General features: G+C 42.0%; 2 protein-coding genes and 1 long non-coding RNA gene across 4 annotated transcripts in view; 1 reads left to right on the top strand and 2 right to left on the bottom strand.

Moving 5' to 3' along the window:
- Positions 1 to 13,599, bottom strand: part of LOC116650358 (uncharacterized) — a 30,714-nt gene extending 17,115 nt beyond the window's left edge. The window contains exons 1-4 of one of the 2 annotated variants that reach the window (XR_011416029.1): positions 13,496 to 13,599; positions 6,397 to 7,021; positions 5,120 to 5,435; positions 4,830 to 5,034 (exon numbers count right to left, since the gene is read on the bottom strand). This is a non-coding gene — a long non-coding RNA (uncharacterized lncRNA). Of the gene's footprint in view, positions 1 to 4,829; positions 5,436 to 6,396; positions 7,022 to 13,495 lie in introns of both variants that reach the window. The other variant, XR_004303328.2, reaches the window with a different exon arrangement.
- Positions 13,050 to 15,999, top strand: LOC6629461 (alpha-tocopherol transfer protein-like). Its single transcript, XM_002053842.4, has 5 exons — positions 13,050 to 13,450; positions 13,513 to 13,620; positions 14,915 to 15,059; positions 15,484 to 15,697; positions 15,760 to 15,999. Exons 1-5 carry the CDS (start codon positions 13,176 to 13,178, stop codon positions 15,912 to 15,914), a joined length of 897 nt encoding a protein of 298 aa, XP_002053878.1. The 5' UTR covers positions 13,050 to 13,175; the 3' UTR covers positions 15,915 to 15,999.
- Zmynd8 (Zinc finger MYND-type containing 8) lies at positions 15,713 to 26,320 on the bottom strand. The gene is made up of 10 exons (XM_002053843.4): positions 26,127 to 26,320; positions 25,707 to 25,948; positions 24,134 to 25,299; positions 23,894 to 24,060; positions 23,747 to 23,828; positions 21,511 to 21,691; positions 18,766 to 21,449; positions 17,305 to 18,105; positions 17,046 to 17,245; positions 15,713 to 16,458 (listed from the first exon to the last, which is right to left on the bottom strand). Exons 3-10 carry the CDS (start codon positions 25,280 to 25,282, stop codon positions 16,455 to 16,457), a joined length of 5,268 nt encoding a protein of 1,755 aa, XP_002053879.2. The 5' UTR covers positions 25,283 to 25,299; positions 25,707 to 25,948; positions 26,127 to 26,320; the 3' UTR covers positions 15,713 to 16,454.
- Between the last annotated feature and the right edge of the window lie 250 nt (positions 26,321 to 26,570).

Below are 26,570 nucleotides of genomic sequence, written 5' to 3'. Positions count from 1 at the left end.
TTGTGTAGCCTGGCACTCGCATTATTAGTACACACACGTTTACACATCCAGTTAAATGTGATCTATCATTATTTGAAAATCACTCGGATTTCTGAGCGGGAAGTTTATCTTGAAGATCTACTCAGGCTAAACTCCAAACACATATTATATGTTTTGCTTGAATATTTAAATTGCATTTAAGTCTGCTTCGCGTTTTGCCTGGCATCCTCATATATCACTAGCTTAATGTTTTCAATAAAAAATTCCATCCAAAAAACACTGCAAGCCAATTTATATAAAACAAGGTCTCAATAGATCTTTCGGTTGACCAAATGTTCAATAATAAAAACTTCAAAAATACATTTTAACAAATTGGGTTGTCCAAGTTGCTTAATTCCATTCGCATTCTACGATAGCCTTGGCCAGGCTATGCTATTATTATAATTAACATTAGATAGCATTTTTCTCGACCTTAAAGACTCTATACCATATTAAGCATATATGATCTGCTGGATTCTGGAATATTTTCCAAATTTTTACTTTTAAACTTAAAAAACCCTATTAATTTTTATATATATTTTAGCTTTCTAGCTTTTTTAATGTTATCAGATCAATAGCAAATTATGACTTTTAAATATTTGCAATTTCAATTAGTACGATTCGGAATGTTATAAGGGGATCAATGTTTGAGAATTGAATATTTGTTCTTATTCGGTTTAAATAAGTCTCTCCTATCTTGCTTTTTTTTAATTTTATATAGATTTTTAAACAATTTAACAGCGTTGCTTCTCAACTCTGACAACTACCTAGCAATAGATGGCGCCACCAGAACATGCCATTTAGTCTCCAGATACTTTTACTATTATGAGGCAGCTTGGCGTAGTAGATAATGGTTAGTTCGAATGAAAGTCAATGTCTATCAACAGCGTGACGAGTGTTCCTTGGCCAACTCATTAGCATGTACCAAGCACAGAGGCCCATTAAATGAATTGTCTACCCTCATAAAATCAGGTAAAACATTGCGCAACAAGCTCGAAATGCCAAACAGCCAAAAGATTTAACTGCACTCTGTGACCGCCGTTGTCACAGTCATGGGAAACTGTCAGCTAGACCACCTACACCACCAATAAAAACCACCATTGCAACCAACTCCACCCCTCTCCAACTACGGTTAACTGTAACAGGTTCACGCATAGCGCACCGCTCATAAATCCCAGCCCAGGCTTTTCATATGAGAGTCGCAAGCGTAACGAATGCATTGAAATTCAATGAGAACTACAATAAAGTTATATCCGATTTGGCGAATATTAAATACACTATCAGATATTTGAACAGCGGATTTGCAATGCTCAGCCACACAATGAGCGCTAAATGAAGTAACTCAATGTTCCATTTATATAGCCTGAATCCATTGAATTAATGAAATGGTAAAAGGTTTTAAAAGGTATTCTACCTATGTCTATTTAGCCAAGTCTGTCTGCCAACCTGTCCTTAACTCGGAAACTAGAGACATGCAATTTAAGATACATGGATTGATATCTGCTCACGTTTTCCTAATATCGATAAATATTGATGTTGACAAATGCATTTTTAAGCAAAACTCAAGGAATATAAGAAATAGATAACCCAAGCTTTGTAGCTTAGGCATATTTCTGTTTTTGGATACATTTATCCTATTTCCCCCGAAATGGAAAAGAGTTGCGCCTTATTGGGTGCCATAAATATAAGTATATTCTATTTGAACAGCATGTGGTCAGACCTACGGATAAGACTATATCGATGCAGATGTTGGTCAATAATGTAGAAATATAATCTGGAAAATCAGACGTGTTACATATTTAAAGCTAAAATTAAAGTAACCCTCTGCCAGAGTATTAAAAAGCATTTGATTTTTGTCAAGTGAATATTTGAAGAATTATAAATAAAATTAGTTAGAGGCGATTTTTCTGTTGGGGTAAATGCAACTGCAACAGGCGCTGGCTATAGACAAAAACCGTTCTCTGTTTGAATTGGTAACAAGCGCGCCCCTGGCAAGGAATCAATGTAATTATTCACCCCTCGCTGTGAGTGTGGGCATTTCCGTTTCAAATACTAGTCTGGGCATGTTGAATGCCCGCACATTGGACCATGGGCCGGGCCGGGCCGGACCCTCGCATTTGCGCCCAAGTGTCCGGAAATGAGATGCAAATATTATGTGGGATTCATGACCATGTCCTTGTGAAGCTCATAATAGCAACAGCAACAACAACAGCAACAATAACAACATCCGCGAAACACACCCCGACAAATTCGTGCCCCTGGACAGCAACAATTAAAACGGTGCATGCGCCGCTGACTTTTCAACTGAGGGTTGCACATGCCTCCACATGCGCCTCCTCGCATTATTGAAATTTATAAATGAGCTCATCTATTTACCCTATTGTACATATATATATATATATATTGTGTGTATATATACTATGTAGGAGGGCCACGCCCTTTGGCGGACCAAGAAAATTGTCTTAACGTTATGCACGTGCATTTTCCACGAAGCAAACGAAAATTTCCCTGCTTCACTGGTTTTAAACTACGTAATTTAGTCAACGACCGAGAGGTTCCTATGATAAGATCTATGCGAGTAGCTATGACAAAATTTTGTAGAAATTATGCAAACTTCTTGAACAGTTTTCTTTTGATCCTAAGAAATAGTGAGTAGACTTTAAGAGAGAACTTCTGTAGATTATATTCGGTAAAATAAGGATTTTAGTTCTTGAGAGTTTCTTTTCAGATCTTTGAAATCTGTTTAAAGACAACTTGATAATATCAAAAGAAGGAAGCTCTGTTATATGGTAAATTATCATCCGTCTTGTTTAAGAATTGCATAGATGTCAAGTATTCATAGAAGGATGTAGTTTTAGTTAGTGATCCTGAGATTTATTTACTTATTTAGTATTTACTTATTTAGAGCATAATCCAGCGATAAGTTCCTATTCAAATAGTTATAGCGAGCGAAATTATGGCATTTTTTCTTTCAATTTCAAGAAATACTAAACTAAAAATAAACTAGCATAAAATTTGTTTTAGATAATTTGTGTAGCTTTTGACTAGCCAGTCTCGACGAAATGTAAATTGAAAAAGTGTTTTCGGGAACATCTTCTCCAGCTGATTTAGGTCAAACGAATGATTGCAATAAGTAAAAACAGATGAGTTCTATAAGAGATTGCACCAGCTATGGCAAGCCCTGAGAACAACTCCCTGAGTCAACGAATCTTCACAGTCGGCAACAAAAGATTGAGAATGGAGCTGAAACTGGGACTGCGACTGGAGCTGAGACTGAGACAGAGACTGAGACAGGGACTGAGACTGAGGCTGGAGGGGGTGTGAAATGATGTGATTAACAGATTTTCATTGTGTGTACTTTCAAAGAGAGAGAGAGAGAGAGCGTGAGGAAGATCGTCTCATTATTTATCATCCTCAGCAGCAGGAAAATAAGAATCTAACCCCCGATTTGGACTGAGCGGCAATTGCGTCCAGAAACTAGGCGCAAATCAACAGCCGAGAAGTTCAACGAACCTAGCCGCATGTAGCACTCTCTCTCTCTCTCTCTCTCTCTCTCTCTCTCTCTGCTCCTCTTTTTCCACACACATGTGTGAGCAAGCGCGCCTAGATTGTGTCCAAGCGCAACTACAAAAGCATCCGAGTGTGAGGCAGTGGCAGGGGCAGGGCCCGGGGCCCGGGGCAGCGGCGCATCACGGACGAAACGAAAGCACAAAGCGTTACAATGTTAATGGATATGGATACCCCCAAGCCCGAGGCGCTGCCAGCTCCAGCACAGAGCGCACATTCCATTTGGCCCTGGGATTTGTCGCTGCATAGAATTCCATGGAAAGCTCGCCAGCTGCGCATCCATCTGGCATTCACGAGCAGTTCTTAAAATTATCCAAGTTGATCTGATATGTCAACCCCTACTGCCAGACCTGATGTACTTTAAGGGGCTTTAAGGCCAAATAGTTGTGTGAAAGAAAAATTTTGCAGAATACATTTTAGAATATTATTCTAATATTAATCCTGCATATTTCAGATTCTGGTTTCTGATGAGACTAAAATATCATACAGAAGCTAATGAAACGGATAGATAAAAACATCTGTTTATTCTTCTCAGCAATTACGAGTTTAAATATGATCTAAAAAGATTTGCCAAATCTTATCAACCTGGGAGTAAAATATATTGGAATCCAATATGAACAATCATTATGAAATGTACATTTTAATATTCTAGCCAAGCTCGGAGCATACAATAACCAAACTCATAATGAAACTCTACAAAAGCGAATAATGTTATATAAGAAGATATAGGCTGAACTTGTTATCGTAATCAGACTCACAATAACTTTAATTTCTAGAGGAAGGATCAGTGGAAAATTGAGTTTCATACAAATCTGATAAATATCTTCAAGAGTATTAAAACTTCGGCATTCCGAATATTTCATATATTGTTATTCCTGTGAAATGGCTTGTGATTATCTAAAAAAACCAATTATTAGGGCTATATTTTAAATAAAGATATATCTGAACATTTAAATGAAGATTATTCAGTTCTAAAGGAATGGAAGAGTTTGTGCTTATAACAGAAATAGACAACTTAGGAAGAACTGAAAGTTCCTAATGATGAATCCTTCGGAATACGGAATTATTATTGAATACTATTCACAGGTATGAAAGGCTTAAGAGTTTGTACTTAAAACAGAAATAGAGAAACTTGGATAAACTGAAAGTTCTTAATGATAAAAGCACTGCAATACTTCATGTTGTGTAATTAATTCATTTCTTTTTTTAGCACTAATATATATGTAACTCTTTTGTTCTCTTACCCATAAATGTGGTTCCTTTTGGTTTTGTATGTTTATTAGTGCGATTGTGCGGGTCCTTTGAATGGGAAAGTGAATTGATGGGCACATTTGTTCAATTCAGCTTCCCTTTCTTCCTTCTTAATTGCCTGGCATCTATCAAGCGGATAATTTCCACTTTTTCTTCATTTAAATTAATATGCACATATCTCGCTCTCTCTCTCTTTCCCTGTGGATGTGTGTGTGTGTGTGTGTGTAGTTATGTAGTTTTATGAATGTATCAATTGTCAGTTTCCTTTATGCATGCCACTCACTCGCCTTCAACACTTGGCGACTGGCTCCTGACTGTGGGGCACCACTTAAATCTTGAGCGGGTCTCTCGCTGCGTTTTGTTTCCTTAATGCTTTCTCTTCTGCTCCCAATTTTTGTACAATATAATTTCACCATCCGGCATTGGACTCATAATTGCCAGTCGCCATGCCGACATACCCCTGCTGTCGCTGCCTTAAGACCCCCAGCACCCCCCCTCCCACGATAGGGATTGCGACAATCGCATTTCAGTTCTGGTTTTCTGGTCCTTCTGCACTTTGTTTCTGCTGTCAAGTGTTCGCTTCCCCTCTGCTGGCGCAGCTAGAGAGAAAGAGAGAGAGAGAGAGAGAGAGAGGATCAAAATTGGGGCAAAAGTGCAGGAAATATTGAATTAATAATTATGTTGATATCTAGATAAAAGTACACCTAGAGAAAATAGATATTCTAAAGTCAAGTATGACTAAATAAGATATTATCAGTCTCCACGTTAGCAGTACAAATAAATGATATATATTACTTAAATGTATTTTATATTACTTTAATTTAAATAATTTTAATTAAGAAAAAAATAATATATGACTGATTACTGATGTACCATATTTTAAAAAAAAAATGTTAAAAAGCACTTGGACTTATTTCGAATAATAAATACTAAAGCTGACAAACTTAAAATTAGCTTTTATAGTTTTGAATGGAAGTACTAAATTTCTTAGATTAAGCGCAGATCTTTTCAATTTACGAAATAAAATGGTCATTATCTTCTTTATAAAGAATTTGTATATTTGAAGAGAGTGAATCTAAATTTGTTTTAATTTCTTCACAGATTTAATCGAAATTATTTATAGAGATTTTTAAAGTTTCGTAATTTTAGATGCCCGGTAAAAAATTCTGGAAATAATTAAAGTCAACCTTGACTGCTTTCAACCATATTTGTACTTCATTTGGTAGCAAATGCTTGGTTATTTTTCTGAGTGTATATATGCGGATATATGCAATTCTTGGGCTTATGCAGCAACTGCTGCTGCCACTAATTAGGGCGCCGTCTAGGCCTTCGCTAACGGTCGCAATCAGCTCAAGCGCATCCGCTTAGGACTTTGCACTTGACGTGCCGCGACGCGATGTGGCGTGTTGCATCTTGCTGGCGTTCTTCCTGCGGCACCACTGCCAAACCACCCCTGACGACGACGACAACATTTAAATATTCAAACGATCGCTTCACACTCGCAAAGACACTGTGATTCCACCACCGAGAACCAGCAAGGAACCACCATCAATTGCTTACCTGTCTCAGCAGCTGGCTAGGAGGGTTGCTAGACCATCTAATTATCATTTCTTTTCCAGTGTGCCTCTCGAGGCACGCTGAGGTTAGCTGGCTGGCAATGGCTCAGGTGTCGGTGTAGTCATCATCAGGTGTATCTGCTGCACGTCTCAAGGATTTCGGCGACGCACCGCTGCGCACAAACAAACGCTGGCCATGCCCTTTGTTTGCCATGCCACAACAGACCCTGAGTCCCGTCTCCGTTCTCCCGACTCCGACTCTGACTCTGACTATGACTTCGAGTCTGCGGCTGACTTTCGTCCTGACTGCCGTTTCAATTATTTCAAAATGCGTTAATGCTTTTTGCCTCTTCTTCGTTTCGCCTCGCGTTTCTTCAACGTCTTTTGTGATCCTCATAGGCTCCCCTAAAAGGTCGCTTTATCACTCGCTCGCTGGGCTCTTCCCTTTGTCTCGGTCTCAATGCCCGCCATTCCCATTCCCGGTACGTTACAGTCGAATCGGCTGGGCTTTCGTTGTGCCGACATATCTGATACCTGCACCCGCATTGCATATGGGGTAGCTAAGGCTTGTGCTCACAGCTCGGAAACTAACACAAAATAGCAGCTCGATTAATTTTTGAGTTGAAAGTCTGTAATGTAAAATACAAAAAATTAAAAGAAAATATTATTAATATTGAAACATTTAAATTAAATTTTTAGTTTTTGATCATATCAGAAATAAAAACAAGTTTTATTTAATATACTTTCTGATATTAATCAAAATTAGATATTCAAATTAAATGTTTATATTAACAATGCAATATTTTTATAATAAATTGATAATTCTTATTTTAAATTATTTTTCGATACTATATTTTCTACATTTTTTTATTTGTTAAAATATATCATAAACTGTATTTAAATTGATTCTTTAAAAAAAGCTAATAGTATTATTAAATTTATTGAATAAATAGGATAATAATTTATAATAAGCAATAAAAGAAAGTTTATAGTAGCCCAAAAATCAATTTAAATAATTCCTTAGTATAAATTTAAGTGACTTTAACTGAATTGAGAGTCTCCAAAGAGAAGAAGAGAATAAGGGAACAGTTTCCATAGCTTTGTCGTACTGAGAAAATATAGGATCCAAGCTCGAATGCTCACTTTGATATTCCCATCGATATTGCAGACGCTATAAAACATACTTTTTGGAATACATTTTGAATATCTATTTTCCATTCGAATTGGGTGCGGGTATATACAAGTCGGTCAGCGCTGGCTTGTTTTTTTTTTGTTTTGTTTCTTTGTTGTCAATCTGAGTGGCAATTGGCGCTATTGTTGCTCCTGAGCGACCCTCGCTCACGTTTATTTATAATTTTATTTTTTTGAGTGTTGGGCATTAATTTCCTGAGCATCCTGTTGCTTGGTCTTGCGTGAAACAGGATGCCAACGACCGTGTAAATGCACGGGCTTTATTTATTTTTTTTATTATTTTAACTTCGCTTTATTTCTGTCGATTTGGCTTTAACCCCATGCGAGAGAGCATTCAACTGTTGCTAGTTTTGTTTGGTTTCTAATTTGATTGCCTGTTGCCAACAAACTATAAACTTAATTGTTTAACTCTTGTTGTTGTTTTTGTTGCTCTTTTTACAGGGTGTGTTGAGCGGACAATTTCCGCTGGGCGTAAAAACTAATTGACGTTTACAGCTGAGGAGTTGCATTTTAAAATGATATTTGATATATAAATTTAAATAATATTATGATTCATTTTAAGTCTGCAATTCGGCTTTGAATTGCAATAATTTGTGCTCGTTTTTCAATAAATGGGTATAAGGGTATATTGTATTTATGCAAAATCCAAATGTATGTAACAGGCAGAAGGAAGCATCTCCGACCCCATAAAGTATATATATTCCTGATTAGCACCAACAGCCGAGTCGATCTAGCCATGTCCGTCTGTCTGTCTGTCCGTTTGTCCGTCCGTCCATCTGTCCGTATGTATGAACGCAACGGATCTCAGAATTTATAAGAGGTAGAGATCCATATCCTGTTTTTTTGACAATTTTGGTAAATAATAAGAGCTAGAGTCACCAAACTTAACATAGGTTCTAAAATAGAATGTATATATGCATTTGATGTTGGAAGTGTATCCCCTAGTCGGAAGCTCCCGACTAGAACCTCTTGCTTGTTTACTATAAATCCAAACCTAATCCTGAGCACAAAAGAGTTTTATTTTTCGCAAAAAAATTGTAAGTACTAGAAATATGTGAAATTTACAAATGTTAAAAAACTAAAATATTAAACAGAAAATATCATGTACTATATACATACATATGAAGTTTGCAAGCCCAACAAATCCCTCAACTGAACTATCAAAAATATATTTTGGATGTTCAGCTTTTACTTCATTTTGATTATGATTATTATTATTTTATTTTATTATTTACTCTTTAAGTTTTTGCCCAAAGCGTTAGCTTAAACTTCACAAATTGGTAGAAGTTATAAATTTAACCTCAAGCTAAAGGAAATGGCAAATAAGACAAAAACTAACACAAAAACAAAAAACCAACAAATCAAAATCAATTTGTCAAGCGGCACTTGCCACTGTAAATAAAAGCGAATAACAGCAGTAACAACAACAACAACAACAACAACAATAACAACAACAAAGACGGGCGAAGAGCGAACAAAAAAAGACGCTTGAAACGGCAATCAGAAATCAAAACAAAAACCGCTAAAATAACAGAAAAAGTCACAAAATGTGGCTCAAACGAGTTTCGTTCCCAAAGAGCAGCGGGCGGATGGGTTGCGTGGTACGGGGTATGAAGGGGAGGTGGCTTAACGTGCGGCAAGCGGTCAATCGGAATCAGAATCAAAACTTACATACCCTGTAGACCATTAAAAGTGGCCAAACGAGGACATAATAGTTTTGTGCATATGTCTGTAGCCGAGTATATACATAACGTTCATATATATATTTGATCAGAAAGACGCGCAAAATCGATCTAGATATTTCCACATCAATCAAAACTGGCGAGTATTAAGAGTATATATATACTAGAGATTCTGGAAGAAGGTAATGAATGTTGCCCATTCTAAAATTTCAAATGGCATTTTGAAGACCTGAAAGTTTCTGTAAGATCGGACTATAAGAACCGAAGATAACCAGAAACGCATTTTCCATGCATAGAGAAGGGCGGGGGGAAGAAGAAGCACAACAGCAACATGAGTGTGGCCTTTGTAAAGAAGAAAGCTGGATGGTATATAACGTCAGATTGGAGCTGGGTTCAGGGTATCTCCTAGTCGGGCAGTCTCGACTGGAACACTCTTCACTGCTTCGTTTTTTTTTTAGTTTGTTGCCGGCGAGCGGCAAAAGCGTGGCAGCAGCAGCAGCAGCAGCAGCAGCAGCAGCAGCAGCAGCAGCAGCAGCAGCAGGCGCGGCACACAAGTGCAGCTGGCAGGGAGCCAGCGGAGCCCCACGTAGGGCAACCCATACAAATGAGTCAGACAGGTCGCCGCGCCAATTGAAATGGAGTGCGGCGGGGGCAGCGGCGCGGACAGGCAGGATCCGCTGCAGTCGGCAACAATTGTTGAGAAATGCAAAACCAGTGGCCAAAGTAACTGGACAGCATTTACAAGTGACCGGCGGGTAGGAGGCGGGCGTGCTCAAAGCGACAACTTCATTTGTCGCCAATGCCAGAGCTGGGGCATACAACGGAAACAGCAGCACGGGGCAGCTGCAGGGGAGGGGCAGGGGCAGCGGTGGGCAACATGCGGCACGTCGTCAGGCAAATTGAGGTTAAGTAATGCAGTCAAATGCGTGAAATATATCAAAAAGAGCAAAGAAAACGAACAACAATCCGTAATTTGCATGGGCAACAGGAGGAGCTGCGGGCGGATTCGCAGCGCGGTCTCTGATCTAAAAAGGAGGACAACAGCGTGCGCTCATGCGCGCAGCCCAAAAGCCAAGCCCAAAAAAAGGAGGTGCCTTGTAGGATCCGCTGCGTGACGGCAACATGAAACGAGACACGTTGCCGGCAACAACCACAACAACAGCAGCTGCTAGTCGGTTGCCTGACTCTGAGATACCCTGTAGATAGCTGCGAGTTGATTCCAAATGGATTTCTTCTTTCTTTAACATAACTTTATTATTATTTTATTCCCTGTGTTTATTGTGCGATCTTTATGCTCTTGAAATATATGAGATATGTACAAAAAACAACGGCAGCAAATCGATATTTATCGATTTCATTTAAATTTCTCACTGTATCTCTAGATTTAAAGATACCGGGAACGAATAGATGGCTTTGGTTTAATCGATTTAGATGCTGCTGCCAATCAAGAATATGCATACATTCTGTATGTCACATACATCATGTACAAAACGATCATACCCCAAGTCTTAAACACTTTCAATGCGTATAGGGTATAGCAAGTGATGTTGTCATCGTTGTCTGCGCACATTCCTGCAATTGGTTTTTGGGGTCAGGCGAGTTGCTGGTAGCAACAAAAGTGACTCATGTCAGTCACAAGTCAAAGGGGGGCTTACCTCTAAGGCCACTTGCCCCTCCCCGCCCCCTAAACCCAAGCGAAGTGTGGTAATTAATTTTGGCTGGGCACCTACATATTATAGCTGGCACCTGTGCCGCGATCCCAGAATCAGCAAGGCCCCATCCGTTGCAAAACTGGTTGCTCACGCGGCTGCTGTTGTTGCCCCCATTGGTTGCAAATGCCGTTTGCTCTTTACGCGCAACTTCTAATCCGCTGGAATTTCAGACACGCCAAACTGGCACACAGACTGACGTTAGACACTGTTACAGTCGCAGATACAGACTGTGCCAGCGACAGGTTCAGCCCGTTGAAGCTGCTGCTGCAACCGCCTCAAGTAGCTGTCTACTTGTGGCATGGTGGCTGGGTGGCATGGTGGCATGGTGGCATGGTGGCATGGTGGCTTGCTGGCATTGGCTGCTTAAACGTCTGCTGGCAAAATGTCAAAAGATTGTCTGACAGAACTGGGAACATGCATGGAAAGTGCCCATGCAATTGGGTTTTGGCCTTTGGAAAATGTTAATATAAACCCAAATACCAAATTTGCTAGCTCTTGCTCTCTGAGATCAACGTGTTTGTCTGAAGAGTTGGCTAAGGTTAAAATATTGTTTAAGCATATGCCCACATAAACTCAATAATGGCTTTTGGAATTTGTATTTTCCTCTGTCCGTTGCTTACTTTTTTATACCCCGTTTACAATTTATGGACTTACTAGGAGATACATACTGCACAGCTCTAAATAGCTTTGACATATATACTTACATACATACATTCATTATATTGACGGACGACGATGTATGGAAGTGCATATGGAGCAAAAGTAGAGGAAGGGTTGGAGAAATGAGAGGAATGAAGCGGGCGACAGACAGATTGAGAGAGAAGGGCAGAGAGAGAGGGCAGAGATAGGGAGAAAGAGAGAGAGAAGCAAAAAGAGAGTGTGCAAATTAGCAGAGAAAAAGTTTATTAGTGCAACACGGAAACACTTATAATCGAGCCTTTAAGCCCGTAGGGCTTACCACAATTTTATGAGAATCGCAGAGGAAGGTAACAACATACAAAAGAAACATGTATTCCAACCCAAGTATGTGTATACATGCATGCATTCATTCATTCGTACATATCTACACACTTGGCTACATATGTACATATATTAAAACACAAATGTCTATACAAAACAATGAAATACTTTTAGCACAAGCATGAACATCTGCAATGCTTACTTGAATTCCTGAGAATCGCAAAGAAGGACCATGGTTAAAAATACGATTCTTAAATTTGAAGCTTAAACCCCTAGCAGTCAACGGTTGGATTATATATGTGACTTTTCAAACAAAAGAAAAATGTATTAAAACTGTAAATAGATGAGATAATATTAATATTGGAATTTAACGACATGAACCCTTTTCTGTCATGCCTTAGCTTATGCACTCAACCGTAACATGTTTTCAAAACTGAACGAGGCCCAAGAGCAGCTCAAAGCACGCGTTTATAATGGGGTTCATGATAAATAATAACAGCTGTGGGATAGCTCAGACGTACGCCCCCCAACTCCAGAGCCAACTGACAGATATTGCGCAAGCCAAAAATAATAATAAAAATAATAGTTGCAATGATGAAAAAACAGCAAAACCTGAATTTTCACGCAAGTGAAATGAGCAGGCGTCTAGCAAAAGCCAGTTGCACTTTTCCAAACAGCAGGGGAAAATGGAAAAACGAATTTGCCAAATAGCGGCAGAGACGTACAGTGGGACCTTTTGACATTTTTCGTGGCAAAAATCATGGATTCCAATTTAAACAATATATTGTTATTGCTTAAAAAATAGAAATAGAAAATAGATAACAGAAAATTCTCAAATAAAATCAATGATCACACAGGGTGCATAGTTTACAGAGTGTATCAAAAGTTTTTGTTCAAGCTTCTGTATGACGCGCAGATATGCCAAAATTTAAAAGCTATTTTTAATAAAATAAAATTTTAAAATATTTAAATAAATTAAACTAAGTGGTTATTTTTAATTTGAGTATATGTATAACTTTTAATTTTTGCCAAGATTTCGGTCTAAGGCCCCACTGTGCGGCGGCGGCAGCGCGAACGCGCAACCAGTTTCGTATTTTGCGAAAGCAAAAACAGTTTTAATTTCAATTTCATTCGAGTGTCGAACGTTGCGAACGGATTACGCAGCTCCCTAGATAGAAGAATCTGAAGAAAATCAGATTTTCAGAAATCATTTGAATCGAAACATACAAAACCGAAAGATGAAGTTTGCGGATCTGGATAAGCAATATGCTCGCTTTCCGCAAATAAAGCGCGAGGAGATGCAAAAGTTTGTCGATTGGATACATGCCCAGCCGCACATCTCCGCCCAGTTTTCCGAGGAGGAGGCGCTGCACTTTTTCCACGCCTGCAAATGCAGCATGGAAATGGCCAAACAGGTGCTAGACACAAATCTGACGGCACGCACTCACCTGGACGACTTCTTTGTAAATCTGGACATTGAGAGCAACGAACTGAAGCGTGCCATGAAAACGGTGTAAGTTTTTGACACGGATTTGACTATTGTCTCCTCCAGTATTACCTAGTTATCATTTGCAGGTCCATAGTTCCATTGCCAGCCGCTACGCCAGAGGGTTATCGCGTCATTGTGGGCAAGCTGGAGGATACGAATGCATCCAATTTCAATTATGCGGATATCATGAAACTGTAAGTAGGAGAAGAATTGCCAAACATTTAATACTCTATCAAATAACCAGATGAAATGGAAAAACTCTAATATCGACCGATTGTACCCATAGGGGGTATGTGATATTGCAGCCTGTTGTTCATAAGATTTTTATATTATTTCTAGACAAAATCAGCAAGTTTTTCGTACAAAAACAAATCTTTTGACTGATCATTCCCATGAGGGCTATAAGATATAGTGCTGCGATTCGGTGGCTCCGATTTCGTATTGAATATCTTTTATATTTCGATCTAGATAGAAACAGAGAAAGTAGTTTTAACAGACGGACTCCGCTATATCCCGACCATGATTATAGATTCTTTATTGGGTCGTACATACATATTTTCTTCTCTGTGGATCAGTTGGTTAAACGACGAAGCTAAACATGACGCGGATATACGCGAAATGGTAGCTCCCACAAGCGGACGGTTATTTACTTTGAATGCCTTTTTGGATCAAAAAATTGTATTCTTATAAATTTAAATTTCTGCGGCATGTAATTTGCATTTGGTCCACTCAGTAAACCAGCAAATAAAATTAGGAACTGGTTATTTTCAGGTTCTGAGGGTTTCGCAGCATTTCGGTTTGCGTCAACAGCTTACAGTGCAAAATATATATATATTAATTAAATGCAATTAAAAAATTAAAGAAAAAAATAAACAATTTTGATGCTAGCAAAAAGTAATAGCACTGTCATTAGGTTTCCGTTTAGTTTAAGTATGTTTCTTAAAGTTTAATTATTTGTATGACTGACATCTGAAATGTTCAATAGCATTCATAAGTGCTAATAACAACTGCTAGTGGGCTACGTGTTGCGACAAGTCAATTTCGAGTATTGTCAGCCATAATTATGACATGTAAAAAAAAGGGTTTAATACATGGGATCCAAAGATCAAAGTGCTTAAAGTCAGTAGCTGGTGAAAACGTCAGAGCAACAAATCAAAAAACAAAACAAAAAAAAAAAAAAAACGCACAACTCATTACACGACCAGGCACAGATTCAGATACAGTAAGAGATACAAATACAGATACATATGCTGGCACAGATTCAGATACAGGTACAGTAAGAAATTCAGATACAGATACAGATATAGTAAGAGATTCAGATACAGATACAAACACATGTACAGTTAAAACTACAGATACATATTGACAGATGCATAAAATAAAAAAAAACAATCTACTGTTTAATGACTAGTTATTAAATTATTATTGTTTAGTAACGAAAATAATGCAATTGCCGAGAATTAAACCGAGAAAACTCATATATTCCAGCTACTGCATGGTTTTCGATTATTGGATGTGCGAGGATGGCATACAGCCGGGACATGTGATTGTTATTGACCTCAAAGGCTGCTCCTTGGGTCATGTGGCGCGCATCGGTTTGCTTCAGATGAAAAAGTTCCTTTTCTATGTACAGGTTGGTTGCAAATTAAATGTCACATATTTGATATATCTATGTATCAAGGCGAACAATCGACTTCTAAGACCGTAAAAACAAATCGTTTTGATTTTGAGTTTAAATAAAATGCATCTATAAGAATAGCATTGTCTGGCACCGAGAGACTGTTGCACACTTTTGCGCTGCAACTGAGATTCACAATTATTCATTTCTACTGCATACTTTTCCGCTAAAAGGATAGCCCTGATATGTTGCATTAGAATTGTAGGGAACAACTGTATTAAATTGCATTAAATTTGTAATAAAATAATAATTAATTAAGAGCCATTTGGCCCTTAGGTGGCATCCATGCTTTTTACAAATACCTCGACACAAAACCTTGTTATGAAAATTTGTTAACATACATAAAATCTTTCATTTAATATATTTACCCATATCTTAGGAAGCGGCTGCCATAAAGCTGATCGGTTTCCATTTTATCAACATTGTGCCCTTTATGGACAAGATACTGGCGTTGATGAGTCCATTCATGAATAAGGAATTAACCAGCATCCTATATTTGCACAGCGATATGAACGAGTTCTATAAATTTGTGCCGCGCGAGCTGTTGCCGCAGGACTATGGTGGACCACTCGACGAGGCCAAGGTGTTGAGGGGTAAGACTACACAAATACTAAAAATAAAATTATATTTATATCTAATACATTTTCTTAAACAGATATATACTATAAGAAATTAATGGACAATCGAAAGCAAATGCTTGAATTTGAGACACGCCATCAGGTAAACGAAAAGTTGAGACCTGGCAAGCCAAAGAACGTCTCAAGTCTGTTCGGCATCGAGGGTAACTTTAAGAAATTGGATATAGATTAATAATAAGATAATACAATTATTTTGTTTTTTGTTTTCTGAATCTTGGTGTTTTTTAGCTAACAATAAAGTTGTCTTAAAGTAGTAATTAATTTATTCTTTTAAATGATCGATTGGAACATGTCTTCATTTCATTCAGCTTAGAGCTATATATAGTAAGTTCAGTAAAATATTTCAAGATATTTTGATGCCTTGATACATAGAATGAATGTACACATGCTTTCGAATGGGTTTGACGTCTGATAGATAGATGATCTTATAAACTACTAAGAACTAAAATGTAGTTGCCCGCTTGCGGCAACAGTAAATTATTATAAAGTCCATCTTATGGTTAATCATAATTTACGTGCTATGTGAGCCTGATTAAAACTAACAATATATATATATATATATGTCAATATAATAAATGTCGCGTAGCGTTCTTACATCCTAAACAACTAATTATCTATTATTGTAAATGTGGTTAAAACATTCTGTGAATTTTATACAGTTTTGCGCCAGTTTCAGCTTGCGACGAGATCCAAGATCTTCACTTTAGGAAAGTCACCTGAAAATTAATTTAGTTTTAGTATCATTTTAGTAGTATTTTATTAGTGTAAGTTCTAAGTAGAACAGGTTTTAGCCTAGCCGATGGATTCCTGATCTTTGTTTAATATCACAAACCGAATAATTGGAAAGCAAGAATTTGCATAAAAAAGAAACCTCCCAGTTCTTCAGCTATAGGATATAGAAGGTCTACGCTGATATTTTCTTACTCAATTTAATTTTATATGATAAAGGTAATCCGAATTGAGTGAGCAGCGGTGTTGCTCTTTCTTCCATTTGCTCTACACTATTTACGGAAAAATGCAATCTTAATTAGCTACGGTGTTTGAAGTCTCATCTTGATTTAATTTCCAGGGCTCACATATGGTACCTTTGAAAATGTCAGGTATCTGATTTTGGGTGTTATGGAGGGTGGTTCCTAGAAAGTGGGTCTGTCTACTAAATGCCGTGTATGTTTATAGAAAAAATATAAAAAAATATGTCAGACAGACATCGAGCTGATATATGTTTTATCGGGTCGTATATGCTTCCTTCCGGCTTTTGCATACATTTGTACTTATATACCCTTCTAAAAACATTGGAACTCACTGCTGAAAAACGTGATTGATTTGGTTGTGACGCAAGACCTGGGCGTTTGAATTGTTGCTGTTATTGTTAACGGGATTGTTGGGATTGCGAGCACGACTGCTGTTCTTGAGGGAACTGCGGCCCGTGGACTTGGCCACATGCTTCTGATGCTGCTCCGTTATGTGCCCGAAGGGCGCATTGCTGCTGACTGTGATGGGCAGCTACGAAAGACAAACACTCCATTAATTAAGGAATTTCAACTAGAATAGTTTAAACTCACGGGTATATTATACCGCTGCACGGCAATGGGCTGCGGTTGCTTGGCACCGTAGCTCATGTTATTTCGCTGACCCGTCATGATGGTGTTCTGCAGATGTGTGGATGTGGAGGGCGCTATGAGGGTGACTGGGCTAACAATGCTGCCGGTGTTGGCAGAGGGCATTGTTGAGGGCAGCGAGACCGGCCGCAGAAATGTGTTGTTGGGCAATTTGAGCACCTCGGTGGCGGGCGGCGTGGGATTCACCAACGATATCATTGACTGATGCGTCCACTTTTTGTTGGCGTTGCCCACAGTGTTCGCTCTATTCAGCTGCTGCTGCTGGCTGGGATTTGGCGCTGTGCTGGTCACCTGCTTGTGCTTGCCACGCCCCGCATCCGCCTGCGATTGCGTCTGTAGTGTGGCCGCCTGGCCGCAGCTGGCCGAGTGTCGCTGCCAGTGCATTTGCTGGCAGGGATAGTCACAGTACGACGTATTCCAGCAGCAATACAGCTGTGCCTCGCGCATGCAATTCGCGCACCATTGCTTCTTCTTAGCCTCCTCCACCGCACGCATTCGCTCCAGAGTGCTGTGCTGTCGCAGCTCGCTGATCACCCGCTTGTTCTCCTGCTCCATGGTCTTGCGCATCTCGGCGATCAGCACATCTGTCGAACGTTGCATTTCCGCCATCTGCCGTTCGTAGTGCTGCTTGAGCCGCTCGTTCTCCAGCGTTAGGCCAGCAATGCGAGCCTGCAGCACGCTTGGCTCCCCGCCGGCCAGATCGCTCAGGGTGTCCTCAATCACCGAGATGAAGTAGTCCGTAATCTGCGTTAAACAGAATATGAGTATTTAATTGATTGCATGACTGATGGATTGACTGACAGGTTGGTTGATAGACTAGATTAGCTGAACGACTGTTTGACAGTTGCATTGATTATCTAACGGTTGACTGATAGATTGACTGACTGGCTTAAAGACTGATTGATGGGATGACTGATTAACTGACTGACTACCTGATTTAGGGTAGATTGATAGATGGATTATTGGACGCGACTGATAGATGACTGATTGACTGGATCGACCTAATGACCTAGTGACTGATTGACTTACTCATTGAATGACTGATTGATTGAATCGATTTACTGATCTAGTGACTGATACAGTGGCATAGTAATTGATTGATATATGATTATTTAGAGATTGGAAAATTACAACCGTAATTACAGTCTGAAATGCTCGGTTGTTGTTTGTTTAATTAGCTTTAAGCCAATTCTTCAAGAAAACTATTTAAACTTTTTTTTTTAAATGTCACTTTAGGCGTTTTTCCGATTTTAGAAAATCCAACCCCCGATGAGTGGAAATAGAAGTTCAAGAAATAAAAGTTTTGTTAGTTGCCTATACAAAAAATGTTAAAGAATAACACATGGATCGGGCAAAGACGGTTAACAGCTGCAAATAGTGTATATATAGCTTAACCCCTCTCACCTTGTGCGCATTCTCCTTTAGTCTGGTGGATAGCGGTCCCGCCTGTGACGGATAGATGTTGGAGCCATCTGACTGCAGCGGGCCGCACGGGCGCAGCGTTAACTTAGGCGGTCCTGAGCGCAACACCAGCTCACTTAGTGCGGTGGCCACGCCGGGCACGATAGTCTCCGCCGGCGTCGACTCACTGACCAGGGTATCACTGGGCAGGCCGTTCAATGCACTGGCGAGCAAACCAACCGGCTCCGCGCCACCGGCCACTGGCCTTATCGTTGCCGTTGTCGCCGTGGTGAGTCCGGCCAGCGGTGGAGGCGGCAGCGAGGATGAGCCGAATACAGGCGGTGGTAGGGGCACAGCTGTGATGGCTGTCAGCGCGCTGCCGGGCTGTTGCAGGGTACTCTTGGATACAGCTCGCAGTGGCGGCACCGGTATGCTCATCAAATTGGAATTGTTGAGTTGGCAGCCAAGACTGCCGCCGCCGACGACGCCGCTGTTGCTGTTGCCACCGTTGGTGTTGCGTGGATCCATGGGTATGACCACCATGTTGGACTTGAGTAGACTGGATGTGGGCGTGACAGCCGGTGGGTGGGGCGCGGGTGGCGGTGTTGTAGCATTCAAAGATTTGTCGCACTTAACGCGCAGTTGCTGAGCAGCTGCTTGCTGCGTCTTGGGTGGGCTTTGTGCGCTTGGGCGTTGATTGCTGCTGGATTGACTATTACATGGCTTGGGCGAGGTCGTTGAGGGTGTGGGCGTGGGCGAAGCCGGCGCTGAGGGGGGCGGCGTGGAATTGGGCGAAAGCGCCGAAGCTGGCAATGGACCATGCGGCACACCACGCAACGAGCTGCGCTTTGGTGTCGTCGTCTCAGCTCCTTTGGGTGGTTGCTTCTGGCTCAATCTCTGAATGGTCGTGTCACCCACAAAGCGCACAAAGTCTTCTGGAGCAGCTGCAGCTACGGCTGCTGCATCTGTAACTGGATCTGTATGAACTGGAGCTGTTTGGCTTTCACGTGCGGGCAAGGCGACCTGCGGAGGCGGCGGCATTGCTGGCGTAGACTCGTTTTTGTTGTTTTCCGTGTCCATTTCCTCCTCGCTGAGCACCTCTTCCTTGATTTGAACTGGTAGAATTGCGGCAGCTGCTGGTGCTGCTGTGGCTCCAGGTGCAGCGGGCAGGCTAGTTTCCAGCACAGGCTGCTGCTGCTGCTGCTGTTGCTGCGGATGCTGCAGCTCGTCTGGCCTAGGCGGCGCTTCTGTTGTTTGACTGGGCGCCTCTTCGGCATCTTCCGGCTCGGAGAGCACTTCCTTTTTGATTTCTATAAAGGGCACCACCTTGCTGATCAGCTGCTGCTGCTGACGCTCCACAGCACGCTGCTTGGCTACCGTTTCATCCACAGCAGCGGACTCTTGGGACTTGACTGCTGCAGTGGGCAGTTGCGAGCGCTGTAGCTGTTCCTGTTCCTGTAGCTGCGCTGGCTGGGGCTTCTGTTGCTGTAGCTGTGGCTGCTGCTGCTGATTTTGGTTCTGCTGTTGCAACTGCAGCTGCTGTTCCCGCGGGATTTTGGTTATGGTCACGCCTTGTCGGCGACGCACCAGCTCCACTACCGAGTCAACAGCTGGAGTGGGTTCGGCGGCCGTCACTCCTGATGCTGCTGCCTGTGCCGTGTCCAGTTTTGACTCCTTCGTTTCAGCGTCTGCTTCCTTTTCTGTCGCTTGTTTCTGTTGCTCCTCCCGCTCCGCTGCAGCAGCTGTCTTGCGCGCATGCTTGGCCCTTCGTCGCTGCTCGGAGGAGCTGGTGCCCTGCTGACTCGTTTCGCTGCTAGCATCACTCTGGGAATGTTTCCGTTTGATTGTAGACAATGTCTCCCCGGCTGGCATGGATGCCATCTTGACCATGGTTTTACACGTCTCCAGGGATTTGCGCTTGAGCACCACAGTGCAGCCGCGAGATTCCCTTAAAGCGTCGCCAGCTCTGGGTATCACCTCGTAGTTGCTGCTCTTCGGTTTCGCGTGCTCGTTGCTCAACGGCGGTGGTGCCGTCGACTCGGCTGAGTCATGCATGGACTTCTTGATGGGACTAACAGCTGAATGATCGGACTCATTGCCCGATTCGGTGGCCTTTGTCTTCTTCACAATGGATAACTTGTCTCCGGCTGTTTTACGTATGAGAAACTGCAGCGGTGTCTTGTTAGCCGGCGCCAGTTGTCTATTGATTACATCATTCACGCCCGGCATCATTTGCTCCAGCTGGTGTTGCTCCTCTTGCGGATCGTAGGGCATGCGATATGGCGCATAATTGAAGCAGCCAATTTTAGTTTTGATATTCTCAATGTGCACCTCCACCTCGCGTATACATTCGGCCAAATCACGCGCGGAACGTCGACTGGTCTGCGTATTGGGATCCTTTGCCGAATACAGAAAACAATCCTTCACAGGCACATTGGCGCGATCGTGTTTGCCAAAGAACCGGACATTGACCACCGCATTGGGGCCGGCGCCCATGGCCTTAGCGGGCCAATAGGGAAATCCCTTCAACTTGGCCCAGAGCAACAAATGCGGCTGGGTGCACACCTTGACGAACCATTCATCACTGGAGTTGGCGTTCAAATAGCACTCGGCGCAGGTATCTATCTCGTTCGCCTCCTGTCGGCACACCTTGACCACCGCCTTGGAGGCTTGCTCCACTTTAATATCTGCCAGGGTATCAATTAATTAACAATGGTCACATTTGAGCAACAGAGGAGAAGCACTTACCCCCACTGTCCAAGATAAGGGCGTTGTGCTGCATCCACTTGACCTCGCTGAGAAACTCGTCGACGCTGTGAAAGGCGCGATTTTTGATGCGTTCCGCTAAACTTTCAAAGTTCACTGGATTTACAAAGTATTTGCCATAGTTTTCCGGTAACACTTCCTGTGGAGAACGCAGCTTGTAGACCTAAAAGAAAAAAACAGTAAGAAACAAGGTTACCAACTGCGAAATACTCTGTTTATAGTTTATTTACACCGAAAAATAGATCAAAAGGAACTCTTAATTTTTCACTTATTAAACTGTTTTTTGGGATATATACATATATATAAAATTGTTAATCGTCTAATCGTCTGATGTATAAATAACATTTTTGTCCGGCGTCGATGAGCCGAAATACATATGGAATGCAAGATGGACATTGGTGACAGCCAATATACCCTTTTTCACTTTTTAAACGGAGCATAACGAAAAGAGCGGTAAACAGATGAGACTGATAGGTGCAGCACCAGCAGCTAGACAGCTGGGCAGCAATTCGCCGCTTAAGAGCGCGGCAAAGAGAGTCGCGCAATTTCTATTGTAAACAAACAAGTTTGACAAGCGAAGAGCAGCAACAACAACCAAACGCAGAACAGTCAAATGTCAGTATAAGCGCTCACTCCTATGGCTCCGTGCGCGCGTGTGTGTGTGTGTGTGTGTGAGCGTAACTAACCTCAAATTACACAGCGAACATAGCTAAAGCGGCAATGCCAGGCAAATATAAATTGCGCCATTGTAGTCGCCGCACCGCAACCTCCTCTGCGATGACGCTGCTTTCGCTGAATTCTTTTCTGGTTATTTCGCTGCTGCTTTGATTTGCGGCGTGTTTGTTTTCTTCCTGCGTCTATTCCCATAAGCAGACGTACATTACGTACATCAAATGCTTGTGTAGACATGCATACATATCTGCATGCAATGCATCAGCCTGTACATATGTATACATGTTAATTTGTCTGCGGTTTTCACTTTGTAATTGTTTTTAACGCTCATTGCTAACTAACGGTCCAAACATTAAATTAATTAATTCACTTCCCGCACATTTTACCCTAGACAGGGAGAAAGAGAGCGAGAGAGGGAGGGAGAGAGGCGGTGCGCAGCATTAATTTCACACTTTATGGAGTGCTTTTGGCCTAGTCTCTGTTTCATGTTCAAGCATAAAATTGCCCTGACTCCCAACTAAGTAGGAAGCAAAAGCCACAAATAATATCCCTAAGCTTTCATAAACTTGTGTCGAAATGAGCTGCATTTTAACATTGGCATGAAAAAACACGTATTTATTCTACATATAAGCACATGTGTATTTGAATTATCTTTGCATCCAAATTTTAAATGAAGAAGCTTCGTTGAATATGTTCTAACCATAAATTCGCGATACTTGAAAATTGCTATTCAAATATTCTCTGCAATAATTTGCATTTATCAGTTATAATAGGACTACAAATTCTTCTGCCTTGGGTTTTAGTGTTTGCAAATTTGAATTCGTATATTCTGGGCTCTCCGTTGGCATACTAATTACAAATGAATTTCATTTAACCTCTCATCCTTTGCATGCTGCTATTCATAAGATTAATTCTATGCATGACACATTTCTAATGAGAAATATACATACATACATGCATGTGTACATTTGTCATATAAAATTCAAGCTTATTTAATGACATTTTAGTTATTTTAATGTAGCAATGAGTCCCTGTATTTATTATTACAACGGACATATTTGTGTGCATAGATACATATATTGTTAATATATGTCAGCCCAGCAGCAGAGGGAAAATGCCTGCTCAGTAAAACTAAAAAAAAAAAAAAAAAACCCAGCAAAAGCAACGAGAACGAGACATTTCAGGTGTCTACACGTTTCGGCAGCGAGAGACAGCGAGCCGGAGAACGAGAGAGCGAGCAAGAGGATGAGAAAGCGGACCAGCGACGGCAGCAGAGAACGCAAACCGAAGACCTACATACGCATACATACATACATACATACACATAAACACGCAAAGACGAAATAGTCGCCTCTTTATGTAATTGTGTTGTGTGAGCGCAAATATTTCGCGTGTTGTTTTTAAGTGACAAACGAACAAACGAACGAACGAACATGAACCGAGGCAAAGATAATGAAAACAGCGATCGGTTACGGAAAGCGCGTTATATATGCATGTATGTACGAATGTAGTATGTATGTGCATGTGTGTGTATGTATTCACTCACCCCGCGCACATGTTTCATGCGCTCCAGCGCAAAGGTGAGCAGCTGACTGAGCAGATCCACGGAGACATCGTTGCGACGCGGCCTTTAAATCGCAACAAATAAAGGGAAATTAATTGATTGAACTATTGAACCCAACTTGAAATTTACCGCTTGGGCGCGCTCTCGATTAGCACACATTCGGGACACTTCCAGGTGGCATCGAATTTGGTGGATGCGGGTCGCACGCAGTAGTTATGAAAGGAGCGCAGGCATTTGGAGCAGGGTGCCAAGTTGCCGCAGCCGCGGCACTTCCAGCAGAAGGGATCCCATCCATCCTGCAGCAAAGCAAACATGCATATTTAATTATAGGGGGAAATTTTGTACGATAGACATTTATCGATAAATTACCCTAGGCGCTGGCTGCCACACCTCGTTGAGCCTTTGCTGCAGCTGCTCGCGCGCATTGCTGGCACTGGCGCTGGGCGCAGGCTTTGTATCATCCGTGGCATCCGAGAACATGGACAGATTGGGATCCGTGTCTGCGGTTGAGCTGGTGCGCCACTCGCCACTGTCCGCCTCACCCGCCGGCGTTGCCTGCTCCAGCGGATCGAGCGTGTCGTTGATGAAGCGATTAAGGAACGCGCTGCGTTTGCGGGCAAAATCCTCGTTCTCGGAGCGCATATTGCCGCGTCGCGGCTGCCGCTCTTCGCTGCTCAGCGAGACGGTCTTGCTGCGGGAACGAAAGCGTGTGAGGCTGCCGCTGGCCGGCTGGCTGTTGCTGCCCTCCCCAACTTCCTCCTCCTCCTCCTCCTCCTCCTCGCCGGCACTCAGATCAGCCAGCTGCTGCTGCTGTTCATCGCCGGCGAAGACCGCATCATCGTAGGCCACGGAGTAGTTGCGCCGCTTTGTCTGCTGCTTGCTGCTGGACGTAGCCTGCGGCTCCTGCGGCCATTCATCGTCTAGTGAGTCCCACATGGGCGCAGGTATGCTCTTGCTACGCTTCAGCGTTGCCTTGGACATCGTCGTGGCGGGCAACGTGGTTGAGTGGCCGCTCGACGACTGCTTAATGAGCTGCGCTGCAACGGCACGGGATTTGCGCCTCTTCAGCTTGGCGCTGTCGGAGACATAGCCGGTCAGCACCTGGGATTCGTTGTGGGAGCGCTGCAAGGCAATCATCTCTTTTGGCACACGCACCTTGACCTCCTGTCGGGGCGTCGAAGTGTGCGCGGGCTTTGGCTCGGTCTGCTGCGACGTCGACGGCGTTGGCGTTGGCGTCGTCGACGTCGTAGACGTCACCTTGGTCAGCTTCATGGTGAGTGAAGCGTGGCCGCCAGCTGCAGCGGATGCCACTGGCCAGGCGCTCGAGTTGGAGGAGCTGCTGCCATTTGCCGAGTCCGGCGGCGAGCTGACCACGTACTTCAGCCGCTTGTTGGTCAGCGATTCACGCTCCTGGCCAGTCGGCCACAGATCCGGCGGCGGACTGTCAATCGCCGAGGTCGCTTCATAGATGGGCCGCGGTATAGACTTGGCGCTGTCGTCGTCGTCGCTGCTGTCCATGTGCGAACTGTATGTGACTGTAAGGAAAATATATACCATATAGTGGACGATATGTGATTTAGTCAGATGTTAAATTCTGCCCAAAAATTGGCATCATTATGATATACCGAGTCGTTTTTTGTACCCTTTAACAAATCTTTAACAACTTTTTTAACTTTTGTATAAAACAAATTTAGTATTGCATTTTTAGCGCACACAACATTTAATCGGACAGTGTTAGGAAAATATGAAAACCGCAAAACCGCAAAAGCAGGGAAATTAGTTTCAATATTTAAACGTGAACCCAGTAATTTTATTTTACTCGTCAACTGCTCGCACATGCATCGGCGACGAGTCTGTCAATTCGCTGCTTTTCTTTGGCAGCAGCAACATGATGGAGGGGGGAGGGAGGCGAATAAATAAAAGCCTCGCGAATGCTACTTACCAGGATTTGATTTTTAATGTCGCCGCATGCCAGCACACACAGACATACAGTATGTATTATGTACGTATATGTATGAACTTTTACTTTGTAGTCTTTTTTTTTTCTGTTGCTTCTGCTTTGATTTCACGCTTGTGCCTCGTTCTGCATTGTTTTCTCCCAGTTGCTTATTTGTTGTTGTTGTTGGTGTTGTGGTTGCCACTCGGACGTTGCTGTTGTGGTTGTTGTTGTTGTGCTACGTGCAACTGCAATATGTACACAAGATAAAAAAAACGTACAATTGTTATGTACAGGCTTTTTTACGCTGCTGTCTACATACATGTACGTTCGTATGTAAGCATGCACACTTTGTATATGCGTATTTACATACATATGTATATACATACACACATATGCAGACCTAGCGTTTATAATTTGTCTTACCAATCTCCCAATATTTATTTCTGGTCTGCAGTCCACGCCATCAAGTAGCACAGCGGCTGTTGCATCGTTTTCCTTGTTAATTCATTATAATTTAATAGTTATATTACAATATTCTTTGATTTAACTTTGCATTTAGCCGCACTAGAAAAAAAAACAACACCAAACTCAATGCGTCGGCAAAGTGACTGAAAATGAATTCGCCTCAATCGCCCATTTCGCTCGTGTCAGTCAGATGTTGACGCTGTTAGCGCTCACTTCATGCCGCTCTCTCGCTCGCGCTCTTTGCCACTTGCGGCTCAGCTGCTCTTAGGCGGCTCTCTTTGTGCCAATGTGGTGGCATTTTATTTGCTCATCATTGATTATGATAATATATGAAAAGTACATATATATATTTGTGTACATATTAAATAAATACTAATTTCAATATACGTAATATGTGCATTA

Source organism: Drosophila virilis, chromosome 2 (genome assembly GCF_030788295.1).
Source record: "Drosophila virilis strain 15010-1051.87 chromosome 2, Dvir_AGI_RSII-ME, whole genome shotgun sequence".
NCBI classification, from domain to species: Eukaryota; Metazoa; Arthropoda; class Insecta; order Diptera; family Drosophilidae; genus Drosophila; species Drosophila virilis.
Note: the sequence above shows the minus strand (reverse complement) of the source record. Positions and strands in the feature narration are given on the sequence as shown.